At 39.6% G+C, this 19,862-nt stretch overlaps 1 protein-coding gene across 1 annotated transcript; it reads right to left on the bottom strand.

The window, feature by feature from the left end:
* Positions 1 to 1,104: 1,104 nt before the first annotated feature.
* LOC138876378 (uncharacterized) lies at positions 1,105 to 5,477 on the bottom strand. Its single transcript, XM_070155292.1, has 5 exons — positions 5,239 to 5,477; positions 4,579 to 4,726; positions 4,070 to 4,333; positions 2,265 to 2,662; positions 1,105 to 1,525 (listed from the first exon to the last, which is right to left on the bottom strand). Exons 1-5 carry the CDS (start codon positions 5,475 to 5,477, stop codon positions 1,105 to 1,107), a joined length of 1,470 nt encoding a protein of 489 aa, XP_070011393.1.
* Between the last annotated feature and the right edge of the window lie 14,385 nt (positions 5,478 to 19,862).

Genomic DNA, 19,862 nt, shown 5'->3' with positions numbered 1-19,862 from the left:
TTCAAAAATTGCCTAAGGTATGATTTTAGGAAAGGAGATATGAAAATATGGCTTATTCCCTTTTTTGGTTTTGTTTTTAATTCACTAGCCAGGTCTTCTTCACATTCACGAACGGTTAACCCCACATAACCTTCGCATTCGCGAGACCTACGTCGCATTCCCGTAGGGTAAAATCCCTTCCCCCAATGCTTCGCGTTCGCGTCCTGAGCCTCGCGTTAGCGTAGAGGAAAAATTCCCTTAGACAGACTTACTCTTCACGTTCGCTAGAGTTCCTTCGCGAACGTGAAGAACAATACACCAGCACACCAGAAGCAGCAAAACAGCAGAAAATCCTAAGTCCAAAACACCCTGAAACCTATCCGAAACTTCCCCAAGCCCTCGAGGCTCCAAACCAAACATGCATACTAACTCAAAAATATCATATGGACATACTCGTGCGATCAAATCGCCAAATTAATATCTCGAACTACGAGTTTAGCATCAAAATTAAAGAAAAATCTCCATAACTCTTAAGTTCAAATTTTAACAATCGAGGGTCTGATTCACGTCATATCAAGTCCGTTTCTTATCAAATTTTACAAGCTCAACCTAAATACCATATAAGACCTGTACCGGGCTCCGGAACCAAAATACGTGCCCAATACCATCAATTTCAAATACATTTAAATTTCTAAAAACTCTTAAAATTTAAGTTAAACAATTTTCTTCAAAAATTTATTTCTCGGGCTTGGGACCTCGGAATTCGATTCCGGGCATACGCCCAAGTCCCATATTTTCCCACGGACCCTCCGGAACCGTCAAATCACAGGTCCGGGTCCGTATACCCAAAATATTGACCGAAGTCAACTTAAATTTAATTTTTAAGGCAAAATTAGCATTTTTATCAAATTTCCACATAAAAGCGTTTCGGATATACGCCCGGACCGCACACGCAAATCGAGGTGAGTCAAAAGGAGGATTTTAAGGCCTCAAAACACAAAATTGACCCGAAAATCATCACATCCTCCACCTCTAAAACAACTGTTTGTCCTCGAACGGACATAGAAAAGAAGTACCTGAGTCGGGGAAAAGATGGGGATTTCGGCTCCGCATATCGGATTTGAACTACCAGGTAGCTGCCTCGACAAGCTGACCTCTCCACTGAATATGAATTGAAGGGAACTTCTTCGATCTCAACTCACGAACCTGGCGGTCTAGAATAGCTACTGGCTCATCCTCATAGGTCAAGTCCTTGTCCAACGGGACAGTGTTGTAGTCTAACACGTGGGATGGACCGTCATGATACTTCCAAAGCATAGATACATGAAACACTGGGTGCACAACGGATAAACTCAGCGGCAACGCAAGTCTATAAGCCACCTCTCCCACTCGATCAAGAATCTCAAAAGGACCAATGAACCTAGGTCTTAGCTTGCCCTTCTTCCCAAATCTCATCACGCCCTTCATGGGCAACACCCGGAGCAACACTCGCTCTCCGACCATGAATGCCACATCACGAACCTTGCAGTCAGCATAACTCTTCTGCCTGGACTGAGCAGTACGAAGCCTATCCTGAATGATTTTCACCTTGTCCAAGGCATCCTGTTCTAGATCCGTACTCAACAACCGAGCATCTCCCGGCTCAAACTATCTAACCGGCGACCGACACTGCCTACAATATAAAGCCTCATAGAGAGCCATTTGAATGCTCGACTGATAACTGTTGTTGCAGGCAAACTCCGCTAAAGGCAAGAAGTGATCCCACGAACCTCCAAAGTCAATGACACATGCTCAGAGCATATCCTCCAAAATCTGAATGGTACGCTCGGACTGTCCATCCGTCTGAGGATGAAATGCTATGCTCAACTCGACTCACGTACCCAACACACATTGTACTGCCCTCCAGAAATGCGAGATAAACTGCGTACCTCGATCATAAATGATAGACACATGCACACCATGAAGACGAACAATCTCCCGGATATAGATCTCAACTAACCTCTCGGAAGAATAAGAGACTGCCACAGGAATGAAATGTGCTGACTTGGTCGGCTTATCAACAATAACCCATACAGATCGAACTTCCTCTGAGTCCGTGGGAGTCAACATCAAAGTCCATAGTGATACGCTCCCACTTCCACTCAGGAATCTCAATCTTTTTAAACAACCCACCAGGTCTCTGATGCTCGTACTTTACCTACTGACAATTCAAACACCGAGCTACATAGGCAACAATGTCCTTATTAATCCTCCTCCACCAATAATGTTGCCGCAAATCTTGATACATCTTAGCAACGCCTAGATGAATAGAATATCGGGAACTATAGGCCTCATCTAGAATTAACTCATGAAGCTCATCCACATTAGGCACACAAATACAACCTTGCATCCTTAAAACTCCATCATCTCCAACTATAACATGTTTGGCACCTCCGTGCCGCACTGTGTCTCTAAGGACAAGCAAATGAGGGTCATCATACTGCCGATCTCGGATACGCTCAAACAATGAAGAACGAATGACTGTGCAAGCTAAAACACGGTCGGGCTCAGAAATATCCAACCTCACAAACTGATTGGCTAAAGCCTGAACATCTAAAGCAAGCGACCTCTCACCGACCGGAATATACGCAAGGCTACCTATACTGGCTGAATTCCTACTCAAAGCATCAACCACTACATTGGCCTTCCCCGAATGATACAAGATGGTGGTATCATAGTCTTTCAACAGCTCCAACCACCTTCTCTGCCTCATTTAGCTCCTTATGCTTGAACAATTATTGCAAACTCTTGTGATCCGTGAATACCTCACATGACATGCCATATAAGTAATGCCTCCAAATCTTCAGCGCGTGAACAATGACTGCTAACTCCAAATCATGAACTAGATAATTCTTCTCGTGGATCTTCAACTATCGCGAAGCATATGCAATAACCTTGCCATTCTACATCAACATTGTACCAAGTCCAATACGCGATGCATCACAATACACAGTACATGGCCTTGAACCTGTGGGCAAAACTAATACTAGCGTTGTAGTCAAAGCTGACTTGAGCTTTTGAAAGCTCGCCTCACACTCATCCGACCACCTGAATTGGGCACCCTTCTGGGTCAACTTGGTCATCGGGGCTGCAATAGATGAAAACCCCTCCACAAACCGACGGTAATAACCCGCCAAGCCCAAGAAATTACAGATCTTTGTAGCTGATATGGGTCTAAGTCAGTCCTTGACTGTCGCAATCTACTTAGGATCCACCTGAATACCCTCTGATGATAAACATGACCCAAGAATGCAACCGAACTCAACCAAAACTCACACTTCGAGAACTTACCATACAATTGAGTATCCCTCAGAGTCTAAAGAACGACTCGAAGATGATGCTCATGCTCCTCCCGGTTGCGGGAATAAATCAAAATATCATCAATGAAGACAATCACGAAGGAATCCAAATAAGGCTTGAACACTCAGTTCATCAAATCCATGAAAGCTACTGGGGCATTTGTCAACCCGAATAACATCACTAAGAAATCATAATGCCCCTATCGAGTGCGAAAAACTATCTTAGGGACATCGAATGCCTTAATCCTCAACTGATGGTAGCCAGATCTCAGATCAAAATTCGAAAATACCTTGGCACCCTGAAGCTGATCAAACAAATCATCAATCCTCGGCAATGGATACTTGTTCTTGATGGTGACTTTGTTCAACTGTCGATAAACTATACACATCCTCATCGACACATCCTTATTCTTAACAAACAACACTGGCACATCCTAAGGCGAGACACTCAGTCTAATAAAGCCTTTATCCAGCAAGTCCTGCAACTATTCTTTCAATTTTTTCAATTCTGGCGGGGCCATACGATATGACGGAATAGAAATGGGCTGAGTGTCTGGAGCCAAATCAATGCAAAAGTCAATATCCATATCGGGTGGCATCCCCGACAGTTCTGAAGGGAATACCTTTGGAAACTCACGAACAACGGGCACAGAATCCATAGAAGGAACCTCAGCACTAGAATCACGAACATACGCCAAATAGGCCAAATATCCCTTATCAACCATACGCCGAGCCTTCATATATGAGATAACCTTGCTGGTAGAATGATCAGGAGTCCCTCTGCACTCCAAATGAGGCAACCCCGGTAATGCTAAGTTCATGGTCTTGGCATGACAATCCAATATAACATGATATGGGGATAACCAATCCATCCCCAGAATGACGTCGAAATCTACCATGTCGAAACGTATGAGATCTACATGGGTCTCAAGACCCCCAATAATGACTACACAAGCATGATAAACACGATCTACCATGATAGATCGCCCACCGGTGTAGACACATATACAGGAGCACTAAAAAAATCACGAGGCATAACCAGATAAGGGGTAAAATAAGATGATACATAAGAATATGTGGACCTTGGATCAAATAGAACTGAGGCATCTCTACTGCACACTGAAACCATACCTGTGATAACTGCATCGGAGGCCTCAGCCTTAGGTCTGCCTAGCATAGCATAACATCGGGGCTGAGCCCCACCACTCTAAACTGTATCCCTAGGACGACCTCCTACTGGATGGCCTCCACCTCTAGCTACCTGACATCCACCTATAGCGGCCTGGCCTCTACTTCTAACACCTCTACTACTACCTCTAGCTGGCTGAGTAGGCGGTGAAACACCCGATGCTAGAACCATAGCACGAGAACTCTGGTGCTGAGAACTGCTTGAGGCTCGAGGGCAAAACCTAGCAATGTGCCTCGTATCACCACAAGTATAGCAAGACTTGGGTTGCTGAGACTGCTGACCCTGAAACTGACCCTGATGGCCTGGATTACCACCCTGAAAACTCTGGAGCGGAGGTGCACTGATAGGAACTGGTGGTGCACTGTAGGGCAACTGATCAGAATACTGCATATGAGAACCACGGCCACCTGGGGCACTGTGAGAAACCTGAAGTGCTGACTGAAAGGGCCTAGGAGGATGACCTCTACCAAAAGAATCCCTGCTTCCAGACGAGGCACCACTGAATTTGCTAGAATGACGAGGCCTCTTATTAGATCCCTGACCGCTACCCTGAGCTAAAACCATCTCAACCCGCCTGGCTACATTGGCCGCATCCTGAAAAGAAATCTTGCTACCTGTCTCTTTAGCCATCTGTAGTCTAATAGGCTGAGCGAGTCCCTCAATAAACCTCCTCACCCTCTCTCTCTCTCGGTGGGGAGTATCAGAAGAGCATGACGAGCCAAATCAATAAACCTCATCTCGTACTGGGTGACAGTCACAGAACCTTGTTGGAGACGCTCGAACCGTCTGCGGTACTCCTCTCTATGAGTGACGGGAAGAAACTTCTCAAGAAATAGCTGCGAGAACTGGTCCCAAGTGAGAGTTGGTGATCCAACTAGTCTGGCCAAACAATAATCTCTCCACCATTTCTTGGCGGAACCTGACAGACAGAAAGCAGCAAAGTCGACCCCATTGGTTTCCACTATACCCATGTTCCGAAGAACCTCATGACAACTGTCTAAGTAATCCTGTGGATCCTCTGAAGATGTACCGCCATAAATAGTAGTGAACAGTTTGGTGAACCTGTCCAACCTCTACAAGGCATCGACAGACATAGTTGATCCATCACCGGTCTGAGCTACTACACCCGGCTGAACTGCTCTAATTGGCTGAGCTACTAGAGTCTAAAACTGGGGAGCCATCTACTCCGGAGTACGGGTAGTGGGAGTCTGTGTTCATCCCCCAGCCTGAGAGACGGCTGGTGCTACAGGAAGTAAGTTTGCCTGAGTGACACTCTCCATAAGGCCCACTAGATGGACCAGAGAATCCTGGAGTACTGGGGTAGCAATGAACCCCTCTGGGACCTGAGTTGGGCCCACCAAAACTATCTGGGTCGGGACCTTATCATTAAACTCAACCTGAGGCTCCACCGCGGGTGCTGCTGTTCTGGACTGAGCTCTGCCCCTGCCTCGACCTCGCCCTCTGCCCCTCGTAGATGCTGCTGCTGGGGGCTCGGGCTGCTAATCAGCATTGAGAAACACAAATCGCACGACAGAGAAGAATAGAAGTGAAATTATTCCTAACTCTATAGCCTCTAGGGGATAAGCACAGACGTCTCCGTACCGATCCCTCAGACTCTACCAAGCTTGTCCGTGAATTAAATTTGTGAAACCTAAGAAACCTAGAGCTCTAATACCAACTTGTCGCACCCGGATTTCTCACCTTCGAAAGTCGTGATGACTCCTACTAGTGAAAGCTAGGCAAGCCAACTATTCCGGTTAACATACCCTTTTTATCTTTAACCTCTTAACAATTTTAAGTCAATAAGTCATAAACAACGGAAAATAATAATGCAGAAGAAAGAAATTTAACAATTTACGCTAATACCAATGTGAATCCATAAACATAACCACCCAGAACTGGTGTCACAATCTCACGGACTATCTAGGAATACTACAAATAGGGTCCGAACAAAATAAATACATGTCTCTCTCTAAAATAGTAAAGAACAGAAGAAAACTAGATAGGGAGGGGACGCCAAAGCCTGCGAACGCCTGCAGAACTACCTCGGGTCTCCTGATGGACTGAAGGCAGCAACCCCTAGCTAAGGTCTGTATGCTCCAGTACATAGATCTACACAAAAGAGTGCAGAGTGTAGTATCAGCACAACCGACCCCATGTGCTGGTAAGTGTCGAGCCTAACCTCGGCGAAGTAATGATGAGGCTAAGACACAACAAACCAATAACCTGCAACTAAACAGTATCTAACAGAATAATAGTAATAAAAGTAATTCAAAGTAACATGGGAAGGGTAATATGCTGTGGGGAAATACCAAAATAAAGAATCACAGTAATAGAGGAATAAAACAATTAAGATATTTGAATCGAAAACAGCAAGAAGTCATAACAGACATGCAATAAGTGCATGTCATCACCCTTCGAGCTTTTACTCTCGATCCTCACCAATGCAATCAAGTAATGAAAATGTGCACAACATCACCCTTCGTGTTTTATCTCTCTTCCTCACCATGTAATTATTAGAAATGTGCACGACATCACCCTTCGTGCTTTATCTCTTTTCCTCACCATATGCCTCAATATCAATAAAAATGTATACGGTATCACCCTTAGTGCTTTATCACTCTTTCCTCACCAAATGCATAAATATGAATGTGCATGGCATCACCCTTCGTGCTTTATCTCTCTTTCCTCACCCAAACAATAGCAACACCAATATCCCGGCAAGGGAATCATCAACAAGAATAAACACATCCCAGCAAGGGAACCAACAGTAAGAAATAAATACGTCCCGGTAAGGGAATCAACTATAACCAAACTTGTACCAACAATTAACTTCACAAATGAAATCTCAACTGGAGCCAATGCTCAATAATAAACAAATACCATGAAAAATAATCATAAGGCTTGCCTAACATAGAGAATCAACAATTTAGGCATTTGTAGTACTTAGTAAGAAACACCACAATTACAATTTAAGACTCGCGAGCATGCTTGACAATGACGTATAGATACTCGTCACCACATATATACGTCGTACACTATACTAGCAAATAGCAAATAAAGCACAATACATATTCCCCCAAGCTAAGGTTAGGCCAAACACTTACCTCGAACTTCCACGGCCAACTCAAGCTTCAAACACCGCTTTTCCTTTAGAATTCGCCTCCAATTTACTTGTCTCTAGCCCAAATTAATTTAACAACATCAATAAATGCCAAAGAATTCATACGTTATGCTTAATTATATGTTTTCTATCATTTTTTCCAAAAAGTTAAAAATTGACCCCGGGCCCGCTTGGTCAAAACTTGAGATTCAGACCAAAACCCGATCACACATTCATCCACGAGCCAGAATATGCAATTAGTTTCGAAATCCGACCCCAAAACGAGGTCTAAATTCCAATTATTGAAAAAACCCTAACTCTATCCAAATCCTTAATTTCTACCATGGAAGAACAATATTTAAGCCTATAAATCTAATGGGTGTTGATGGAAAGGGAATGAGATGAGTTTAGGAATACATACCTATGATTTGGGATTGAATTTGCCCTTCAAAAATCGCCTAAGGTCGGATTTTAGGGAAGGAGATATGAAAATATGGCTTATTCCCATTTTTGGTTCTCTTTTTAATTCACCGGACAGGTCTTCTTCGCGTCCGCGAAGGGTTAACCCCTTTGACCTTCGCGTTCGCGAGACCTACGTCGTGTTCGCGTAGGGTAAAATCCCTTCCCCCAGTTCCTGGTCAAATGGCCTTCGCGTTCGCGATAGCCAGGTCGCGTTCGCGAAGGGTAACACCCCCAATGCTTCGCGTTCACGTAGAGAAAAAATTCCCGCAGACTGACTTACTCCTTCGCGAACGCGAAGAACAATACACCAGCACACCAGAAGCAGCAAAACAACAGAAAATCCTAAGTCCAAAACACCCCAAAACCTATCCGAAAATCCCCCGAGCCCTCGGGGCTCCAGACAAAACATGCATACTAACTAAAAAACATCATATGGACTTACTCATGCTATCAAATTGCCAAATTAACATCTCGAACTACGAGTTTAGCATCAAAATCAAAAAAAATCTCCATAACTCTTAAGTTAAAATTTTAACAACCGAGGGTCCGATTCACGTATCAAGTCCGTTTCTTACCTAATTTTACAGGCTCAACCTAAATACCATATAAGACCTGTACCGGGCTCCGGAACCAAAATATGAGCCCGATACCATCAATTTCAAACACATTTAAATTTCTAAAAACTATTAAAATTTAAGTTAAACAATTTTCTTCAATAATTCATTTCTCGATCTTGGGACCACGGAATTCGATTCCGGGCATACGCCCAAGTCCCATATTTTCCCACGGACCTTCCGGGATCATCAAATCACGGGTCCAAGTCCGTTTACCCAAAATATTGACCAAAGTCAACTTAAATTCAATTTTTAAGGCAAAATTAGCATTTTTATCGAATTTCCACATAAAAGCGTTGTGGATATACGTTTGGACCGCGCACGCAAATTGAGGTGAGATAAAAAGAGGTTTTTAAGGCCTCGAAATGCAGAATTGACCCGAAAATCAAGTGATGACCCTAAGGCCATCACATTCTTAAACATAGAGGACTGAAATGTAAAAACAGAGTGGACTAAAGTTCTGAAATTAGAAGTGCTAATGGCTAGTCCTAACTTATGAAAATCTCCATTAATCTTCAGTGCTTCCATTGCTATAAAACACCCGAACATGGTTATTTCTTCACTCTATTATACTAGGAGTTCATTACTCATATAGTTATTCAATTATTTAAAATTGTCTAATAAAGTTATGTTTCTTTAGTTGAAAAAGAGAAGTTATTTAAATTATGCTTATAGTACTCAAAAGGTCACTCAATCATATTTTTAAAATTTTCGGCGGTTAATTACCCCTTTTACTCTTTAAAATACTAAATTTTTGTCTCTTTTTTTGAATACTTTTTAATAATATGATATTTTTTACTTTTTTAAATCTATATTATGGATTTACATTTAGAACAAATAAATCTTATTTTTAAAGTAACTAATTAAAAAATATTTTTTTAGTTATGTATAATATTAAAATAATAAAATAATTGAGGGCGAAAACAATATGACAACTATTTTACCCTCTCAGATTTGAACCTTCTTCTCCATTCTTCACCCGTTTTTATTTGTTTTAATGCTTGGAATGCGGAAAAGCAAAATTTATCAATCCCAAAATGTCAAAAAATATTAAATTTAATATAGTCGAATTCTGTTACTTAATCAAAATTAAATGGGAAAAAGGCCAAAATTGTCCATATACTATCAAAAATTAGTCACGTTCATACCCGTTTCTACTCTCGGTCCAAATATACGCCTACCGTTAAGAAAGCAGACGAAATCGTCCCTAACCCTAACAGTTGTCCATGACTCAGCAACTAAAATGACACGGTGGACTCCGTGTCACTATTTATTTTTCATCTGTAATAATAAATAACTAAACTCACTAAAATTAGTCTTCTCCTTCTCTAACTTTCCAGATTTAAGGTACAAATATTTACCAATTCTAATTTAAATAACAAGTTGCAGCTTTGAATGATTTCAGCATTCCAATGTTAGATTCTTTGTTCTATTCAGTCCAAAACAGATCAAAAATTCTGAAATGATTTTCACCCGATTGATTCTTCTTTGTTTGCGAAAAAGATTGTTCCGTCAATATTTTACTGGTTCTGATATGTTCAAATAGTAAAGAATTGTTTTAGCAAAGAAAGATTTTTCCGTTGGGTGGAATCTTAAAGAGAAGCAGGAGGTTACTGGTAAATGGGCTTTTATAGAGGATTTCTTTCTTATGGATCTAGCTCTACTTCTTTTTTGTGGAAAAGGAGTGTTATTGGCCAGTTATGACCAGTAAAGAGGAGCGAGAGATGGAAGAAAAGAGAGGTGATTTTCTAATGAGTGATTGGTAGTGTTTAAAGATATGGTTTCTAGCGAAACTTTTTGGTGGGTATTTTCGATGAGTGATTGCTGATGATTTCTAGATGGAGAAAGGGTGGGGAATTTTCTTGGTGGAAGACGACTGAAGTGGTGGTTCGAACACTAATTGGTAATGATGGAAATTTATGAAATAAATTTGTGGAACAGGACAAGAACCTTGAATTTGCAGCAATGGTGGTATGTTGTTAGAGAAGGAGAAGATTAATTTTAGTGGGTTTAGTTATTTATTACTATTACAGATGGAGATAAATAGTGACATGGAGTCCACCGTGTCATTTTAATTGCTGAGTCATGGACAACCGTTAGAGTTAGGGATGATTTTGTCTACTTTCTTAATGATAGACATATATTTGGACCGAAAGTAAAAACGGGTATAAACATGACTAGTTTTTGATAGTATAGAGACAACTATGATCTTTTTCCGAAATTAAATGGATCATTCTTTTCATGGAGGCAACTCATTGCCTTCTAGGTAGAAGAATAGTAATTTTTTTTGGTCACACAAGCACACACATGTCATAAGCAACACAACTGTGAGTATCTTGATTTGCCCACTAACACTAATTTTTAACTAAAAACAATTACTTTAATCGTGTTATCCACAACAGATCAAAAATTTAAATTTAATGGGTTCAAATTTTAACATTTTCAGTATTAAGCTCACTATACTATTAAAATTCTAGGTTAGTTATAAGATTTATTGAGATTTTAGTAGATTTTTACATATATATCTAGACTCTGTATCGAAGTTGTTGATACCCAATTTTTTTCTATATATTTTTAATATATAAAATAACTTCAAAATAGAATATATATGCATATATAAGCATGTCCAAGTGTTTTATTATTTTTCCATAATTTTTAAAAGTTTAAATTGATTTATTTTCTCTCTTTTTATACATAAAATTCCAATAATATTTTTAAAATTATTATTTTTGATAATTCATCTATTGAATTTTTATATTTATGCCAAAATATGATTAAATTAATTTTTACATATTTTTATATTTTTATTTATTATTTTTAAAGCTAAATTGCACATAATTGCAATATTAGCCCTTTTAAGGTTTAATTAGGTTTTATATTCATAAAATAGGGTATGATATTTTTAAATTGTTAATTATGTGTTATAAATCATTTTAGCCCTTTCAATTTAGTTTTCAGAAACTATTTACTATTTTTATAAATTAAAAGGGAAAAACTTGCTATTTAAATAACAGCCCCTTTTGTATTTCAATTCTAGCCCAAATTGGACCCCAATTCCCCCAGCCCAATTTTAATTTAACTCTACCCTAACCCTTTTTAACCCTACCCAAACCCAAATCCCTACCTACCCCATTTAATCTAAGCCGTTAATTATTTAGATCAACAACCACCGTTCACCCATACCTTTTTTAACCCAAACGACCACCCTAACCTAAATTTTTCTCACCAAACCGCTGATCTTGAATCCCCTTACTCTCCAAGTCTCTCTGCAACTTCACTCAAACCCTAGCCGCCGCCACCCAAATCCACCCTAATTCCCTTCAACCCCACTAAATCCATGGACTCTCATGGTTGTTTGAGACGTGTACTTGTCTCCTACATCCCCTGGTGGCCCACTTATGTGATTTCATGGACAGATCTCAAAGATATCTGATCCAATCCTTGCTCAACTCCTATCCATGGCCTTTTTCTGGCCATCCATGGCTGTTCGAGTCAGATCCTTGACTTTTCCGGCTAGATCGGCAACTTTTCGAAGATTTTCTCATCTTTCTGGGTTCTCCGAAACCCTAACTTCAAAGGCTTTCCAATTTTCTTTCAGATCTATCTTAGGTCTGTGTAAGTTATGAACCTCTCAAGTGTTTTCCTTAAAGGTTTTCCGATATTTTCAAAAAACGACACTTCGTCTTCAACGATTAGGGTTTCTCAACCTCTTTTAAAAGATCTCTTCTTCAATTTTCAGTGTTGTTTTATGATTTTACTATGTTCAAACGATTTGTTTATGCTTTTCTTCTACCTGACTCAGCATGTTGAAATCCTAAATATCTTTGGTTTTATCTAAGGTTCTGAAACCGTCTTTTATTTTGTATATGTGTTTCGACTGAGTTCTTTATGTTTAAACCTTTTTCTTTTGTTTAAATTGACTGATTCTGAGTTCTTACCCTTTTAACTCAGCTCTGTTAAAACCCTAATTTTTTAAAAAGATTTTCCTCACTCATTACTGTGAGGTTGAAGGGTTCTTTACTTGTTTCTGACCTTCTTACATGTTGGTTTGGTTTTTCACTCTGGTTCTATGAGACTACTTGACTTTGTTAACTACCATGCTTCGAGTAGGTTCTTTTACTACTGAGTCCTAGCCTACTCCTACTGCTACTGTATGCTTGTGTTGCTTCTTTTGTCAATATGGTTGGCCTTGCATGTCTGATACTCTTGTGCATTCTTCTCTATTTATATGGTAAAGTGTAGAATCATGATTCTTTCTTGATTGATCTTGATTTCCTCAAGTTACGACTGATTGCAAAGGTTTTCTTATAAACCCCTAATTCTACCCGTTTGTTTGAGTTGATTGATTCCTTTCCTTTATTTGCTGTGATGTTGTACTCCTGCTGAATCCTTTCCCCAATTAAGTATATTTTGTACTTAGACTCAATTATTTACTCTATACTTTTAACATCCCCAATATGGTCAGAAATCAATCTTTCTCAAATTGGTTTTCTTTCCTTAATTATTCCTGTCAGTATCCGTTTGAACAATAATTCCTTGATTAAAGGAAAGTACTTGTATTAATTAATTCTGATTGTGATTATTTCCATGTTTGTGTTAAAACTTTACTTGTTACCTTATTTTCTACTCATTTTCAAAACTATAAATACACTACCCTCTCTTCTCTAAAGACGAACAATTTAGTTTAAAACACACACTTAAATACTCAAACTCTCTCTTCTTTCTCTGCTACTGCTTGTCTAGTCGGCTGAAAGCCAAGGCTAGACTGTGGGATTCTACTCGCTTCTGCATTTTGCTTCTTTGACTGGTATGTCCTACTTTAATTTTAAAGCTCCAACAACAACATGCTTCCTTATTTATTTCAGCTTCTTTCAATTTTGGTCTACTTCTGCTTGTGGTTCTGCTAAGTTACATTACCTGCATGCTGTAATATTTCCCCTTCCCCTTTAAATTAATGCACCCCCCTGTGTGTATTTAAGGCATACTTTGTCAATCACTTATTGTGTACTTGCTATCTTATGAATCCCAAACCTCTATCCTTCCATGTGTTTATGTTCTTTTGGCTGGTTTGTGATTATGCCAGTATCAGCTATTGTTGTGCATGTCCAAACCAGACCCCTGTTGGCGTCATGTGCTTAAAGACAAGTGTTTATGTTTCCCCTTCCCCTTTAGATTAATGCACCCCCTGTGGGGCTACTGATTCTGTATGTGATTCCACCTTAAGGGGGTTTGAGTTTTGTTTACTACTACTATTGCTTTCAATCATCTTTTGCTTTACAAAAAATGGATTTGACAGTCCAATTTTTTACACAAACTCTTTTGCAAACTATGTCAAACACTCTCACATTTACTCTTAGAATACTAGGTTCTGCCCCTCTTGTGTGAGCCTTGCCTTGGGACCCTTGAGCTCCCTCTGAACTTGGAAACATAAGAGGTGGCCCTTCCACACTGCACTTACTCTTGGTTATGCAATCTGGGTGTGAGCACTGCCCGGGATCCCTTGAGGTCTTTCGGGAACTCTGACACACCCAGACATGAGAAAGGTTTTTTTGGAACAACATTGGAATTGAAGTGGTTTATTACATAACTCAGAGAGGAAGTCAGAATCAGGCTCCCTATAGTTGTAACTTCTTATTTTTGCATTTCTTATGTGTCACACCTCCTTTTTCCGCACCCGCGGGGGCGCGAGGGAGTTTTTTCCAATTAAAGGACAATCGAAACGGGATTTGTTTCTTTATTTCAGAGTCGCCACTTGGGAGATTTAGGGTGTCTCAAGTCACCAATTTTAATCCCGAATCGAGGAAAATAATGACTCTATATTATAGTCTGCGTACCAGAAATTCGGATAAGGAATTCTGTTAACCCGGGAGAAGGTGTTAGGCATTCCCGAGTTCCGTGGTTCTAGCACGGTCGCTCAATTGTTATATTCGGCTTGATTATCTGATTTTATACAAGTATGAACTTATGTGCAAATTGTAACTTTTGACCGCTTTATTATTATTATTGTTTTTACAAGAATGTGAACATCGCTTAAAACACGTCTTTGGACTGCGTCACATGAAATGCACCCACAATCCGGAACGCATTTTATTTGATGTTTTGAGATTTGGATTTGGGTCGCATGAAATGCACACCCGAGCTTAAGAAAGTAAATTATTAAACACGCGCCTAAAGAGACTATCGCGTTATTATTTTGCGGAGGCCGTGAAATTCGCTAAACGACCCTCCTGAATTCTAAGTAAATTTAAAACAAGTATTTACTGAGGGCCCCGCAATTTGCATTTTTGTTTGTCGAGGCTCGTCTCATTCTATTTATTTAAAGGAATTTGCAACGTCATGGAAATGCATCTCAAACCACGTCACAATCAATGCACCCGTGATTAGAGACATATTTCGATTTCGTTGAGATTTGGATTTGGGTCACATAAATGTGCACCCGAGTTTAGGGAGGATAACATTATTAAAGGCGCGCCTAAAGCAACTAGCGCATTATTATTTTTGGGGAGGGCCGTGAAATTTGTTAAACGGCCCATCCCGGAATCTAAGTATTTAATACATATATTTTGTGAGGGCCCCGCAATTTGTCCCTTTTATTCGGCGAGGCTCGTCTCATTTTATTCTTTATTATTATTATATTTGTTTTTGTTTACCCTTTTTATTTTTTTATCTTTTATTTTTTTAAAAAGGATGCCATTTTTACGCCTTTAACATTACTAAACCTTACGACTTTTTACAACTAAAATCTCATAACTTGTCAAAAATTAACAAAATGAGTTTAGTGAACGAGTGTTTCGGGCGTAGTAACAACAGGTACTAATACTGATCTTGTCCAAACAAACTAAGACAATGAAGGGACGAGCGAATCAACGTCAAACTGTGTCCTAGGACTACTAATACAACTAAATCAAATGACGTCAAGTAAACAATAATAACATAACACAAAAATGAACTAAAATGCATACGGCGAAACATAAGCATAAAATTATCATATCAATTGATATATTGCAACTTCAAACATTGAACGTAAAATTTCTTTAATACAATACATCGAGGCTTACTAACCTGAATAAACAGAAATGCATAGAGCCATGGACCGAACCTCAACATCGACTTCAATGAACAAACTCGACGCGCCGGACCTCGACGAACAAAGACGACCTCGACGGAAACAGGCAACTCGGACCAAGTCTGACCTGAGATTGTTGGTTGCTGCTGTATATTTTGACGCAGCAACTGGTTCGACAAATGCAACAAAAGGGGTCGTTTGGATGTGAGGAAGGAGGAGGCTATGGAGGGTCGTTTGGCTGGTGGTTTGGGCAGTGGTGCAGCAGCAATGGTGGACTGCGGGTTGCGACGAAGCAACAACAGTTGCTGCTTGGATGGAAGCTGGGTCGTGCTGGTTGTGTTGTGACGGAGCGGAAGTGGGTGTTCGGACGAGATGGTGGTGCGAGGAGGACGACGAGCGAAGCAGCGACGGGGCTGGATGGGTCGTTCGGTGAGTTGAAGAAGAAGACGATGGCTAGGGGTCCGGTGATGGTGTCGATGGAGGAGTTGGTCCGTGAGGGTGTCGGAAGGGATGGAGGGAACTCGTTTGGTCCCGTTTTTTGTTGGTTTTACAGTAGGGTTTGTTAGGCGTTGAGGAGGATGACGGGGTGGTGTTTGGTGATGGTTTTGTGGTGGTCGTGAGGTCGTTAATGGTGTTTGGGCGATGGTCCTTGGACGGTGGTGAGACAGAGGGTTTGGACTGGTTTTTCCGTAGGGTTTTTTCGCTGGGTATTTGCTTCTTCTTCTTCTTTTTGAAGAAGAAAGAGGAACAGTGGTCCCCGTCCAAATTTTTCCCAAATCCTTTAAAAATGTGTTTTCCGTGTTTTTGTAATACAATGCCCATCAAAATGAGCCCCACGCGTGGTGGGGTTCGAGGCATATGTCCCCCACGCGTGATGGGGTTCCCCACGTGTCCTGGACACGGTTTATTATGGGCTAGGTCCGAAAATTAGGCCTAAAACCGGGTAGTTTGAACCCGAATATTATTCTTTTGCCCGGACCCGAGAAATAGGAAAACGTTGCTTAACTAGTCATATGTAAACAAAATAACTACCAAAAATAAGACTAGTATTTAAGCAGAACTATATCTTTTAAATATTTTTTAAGATTTAAAATAGCTACAAAATATTAATAAAACTATTTTTGTAATTTTCGTTTTTTTTAAATATTAAGAAAAAATATGAAGCAATATTTTTTTTTTGTATTTTTCAAAGTTAAAATGACTATAGAATATTAATAAAACTATCTTTTTTGTAATTTTCGTTTTATAATAAAGACAAAAATATAAAGTAATATTTTTTTTTTATTTTTCCAAAATTAAATACGACTACAAAACATTAATAGAATTATATTTTTTTGTAATTTTCGAATTTATATAAAGTACCAAAATAAAGTACAATTTTTGTATTTTTCAAGTTTATGAGAAATACATAAACTAAAATTTATATATATATTTTGAAATTTTCTTTTTGCACCGAAATAAAGTAAAAATAGTTAAAATGGCTATATTAGACCCAATTTCACATATTCACGCTAAAAATGTGAAAATTCTCGGGGAGGGTCAAAAATCACGTGCTTACAGCTGCCCCTCTTTGACTGGAAACACGAAGAGTTTTCCGACAAAGAACGACTAGACGTGACTATCCATGCTCTAGCTATCAAAAAAGGTAGAAAATATGTTATTAGGTTTATATTCCTACTTGCGCAACCATGCTTAGGACTCATTTCATGCATTAGAGATCATGTTCCCTAGGACTTACGCTTAGTGTTTTCAGCATGTCCATTTTACTATCATATCACTTATAAAATCCTGCGTTAATTGTGTTAATAACCGGTGTTTCTGTGATCATGTTCTTACTGCTATGCACACTTAGAAATCCTGTTTTAGGCTTAAACAACACTAACAAACATATCATTTCTGCATATCCTGGAAATCATGTTTAAATGCTGTAGTATTTGTGCATATAGAAATCCTGCTTAGGATTCTGTATCATTCTGCATCTCTGTACATTAGATATCATGTCTTTAGGATTTCATTTTATATTCGCTTAAGCATGCTTAGGCTAAATATGAATGCACAAAAAGGAATAAAATAATTTTACTCAATTTTTACAATCAACTGGCAATAATGCTATGTGCTGAACACCTAGAATATCATGTTTTTTAGGTAATAAAAAACCGTCTTAATGATTCGGAACAACTACTGCATTGTTTTACGCCTAGGCAAGCCCTAGGTAATAACCTGAATAAAACTGGAACTGCCTTTGTTTAATTATTAACTGCTACAACCAGCAGGCAGGCCTGATTCAAACTTCTTTTCTGAGTTATATAATGAATCTGGTTCTGACTTAAACACCATGCTTAGGATTTTAAATTCAGACCTTAACTCTGTATAAGTCGTGCTGTCTATGTGCATTCTTTGTGGAGGTATAACTGAGCCTTCTACTTGCTTATATGTCCCCCCCCCCCCTTAATTGCAGTCTTATATGTTTTTGTATGTCGCCTTAGTATTTTGCCTTTAAACCTGAGGGTCTGTCTAGAACCCCCTCCTTATAGGAATAGTAGTCCTAAATTCCTCCGGGACTGATAAGAAGGGACGGGTAACGACATGCAATAAGAGTCGAGACCAACCCTTGCTTTAACTACCTTAACGGGGCAGGAAAGGGTAGATATGGATATGATGACCGATGCGCTAATACCACGTGTATCCCCTCTTTTGAGGAGTGTCATGTCGAGTATTGTATTGATGTGATCCATATTACAAACAAACCTAGGACACCCCTTTTATTTTTATAAGTATGCTTAGATTATACTCTTTCAAAATCCAGCCTTTCAATAATTGTTTCCAAACACTTGTGCATTTAAACTTAAATCCTTTCTTATTTGAGCCTTACTTGTTTATTTGCTAATTGCACAAATTCACAAAAAACTGTCTGGTCGGGAACCACACTAGTGGATCCTGAGGGGTGCCTAATACCTTCCACTTAGGATAATTTCAAGCCCTTACCCTATCTCTAGTTATCAAACATAGCTGTAGTTGAACCTTACAGGTGTCGTAACTCACCTTAAAAATCGTTAGGTGGCGACTCTTCAAACACCCAATTCCCAAAAGGAAATGAGTCATCACACCCCATGAGTATCGAAACCCGAACTCCTCTCCGCTGGAGGGGGCAAAAGGGGGGCGCGGCAGAAGTTATGGGTTCAAACAATCCCTAACCGATGGACTACGTCCGTCCCCTATGATAACTTGTTGTTTACCACCTACCTCTATATATGGTCCTTTCTTCTAATGTTGATAACCCTGAAATGTAAATTAATTTTTTTAAACAATTACAAGAAAACCATTTGGCGTTCAACATGCTAGCATTTATCATATTAACCATCATCCATCGATAATAACTAGTTTTTCTTCTTTTCGCGTCATATGTCAACTCTGTGTTACCAAGCATACTTAGCCTACACATAGATTAAAACAGGTGGAACGCGTAATGATTCAATGGTAGGAAAAATGCACAACAATGCATAGCACTACCAAGGACAATTTTAATAGATATCCACCGCTAGAATCGATTCTGAACTTTTAATAATATTGACTTAATATACAAGGCTACTTATTTTCAAATACATGTGTGAATAAAGTCTCACATGAAAAGAAGAAAACAAAAAAAAAGCTACTTATAAGAAGTTGGATACTTTTAATAGTGGGAGGCCTTTTAGGAAAAACCGAGTGGGTTTGGCCCAAACGGACAATATCACACCATGTTATAAGAGTATCTTTGGGCCGTTTTACTCCAATAACTGGTACTGAGCCAATGGTTTGACGTGACTATGGAGATGACGGAGTGTGGCGTGGGTCCGGCTTAGTGCCTTTGCCCGTCTACGACATTTACCCGTACTTCGGTGACCGTAAATACTCAAGAGATGTGTGAACAAAGTTCCACATGGAAAGTAGAAAACAAAAAGATTCTACTTATAAGGAGTTGGATACTCTTAATGGTGTGAGGTCTTTTGGGAAAAATCAAGTAGGCTTGGCCCAAGACGGACAATATTACACCATGTTAAAAGTATCTTTGCACCGTTTTAGTCCAATAATACACGCACATAAAATTTTAAATAGACAGAACACATGATAT

The sequence above is a fragment of the Nicotiana sylvestris genome, chromosome 1 (genome assembly GCF_000393655.2).
Source record: "Nicotiana sylvestris chromosome 1, ASM39365v2, whole genome shotgun sequence".
NCBI classification, from domain to species: Eukaryota; Viridiplantae; Streptophyta; class Magnoliopsida; order Solanales; family Solanaceae; genus Nicotiana; species Nicotiana sylvestris.
Note: the sequence above shows the minus strand (reverse complement) of the source record. Positions and strands in the feature narration are given on the sequence as shown.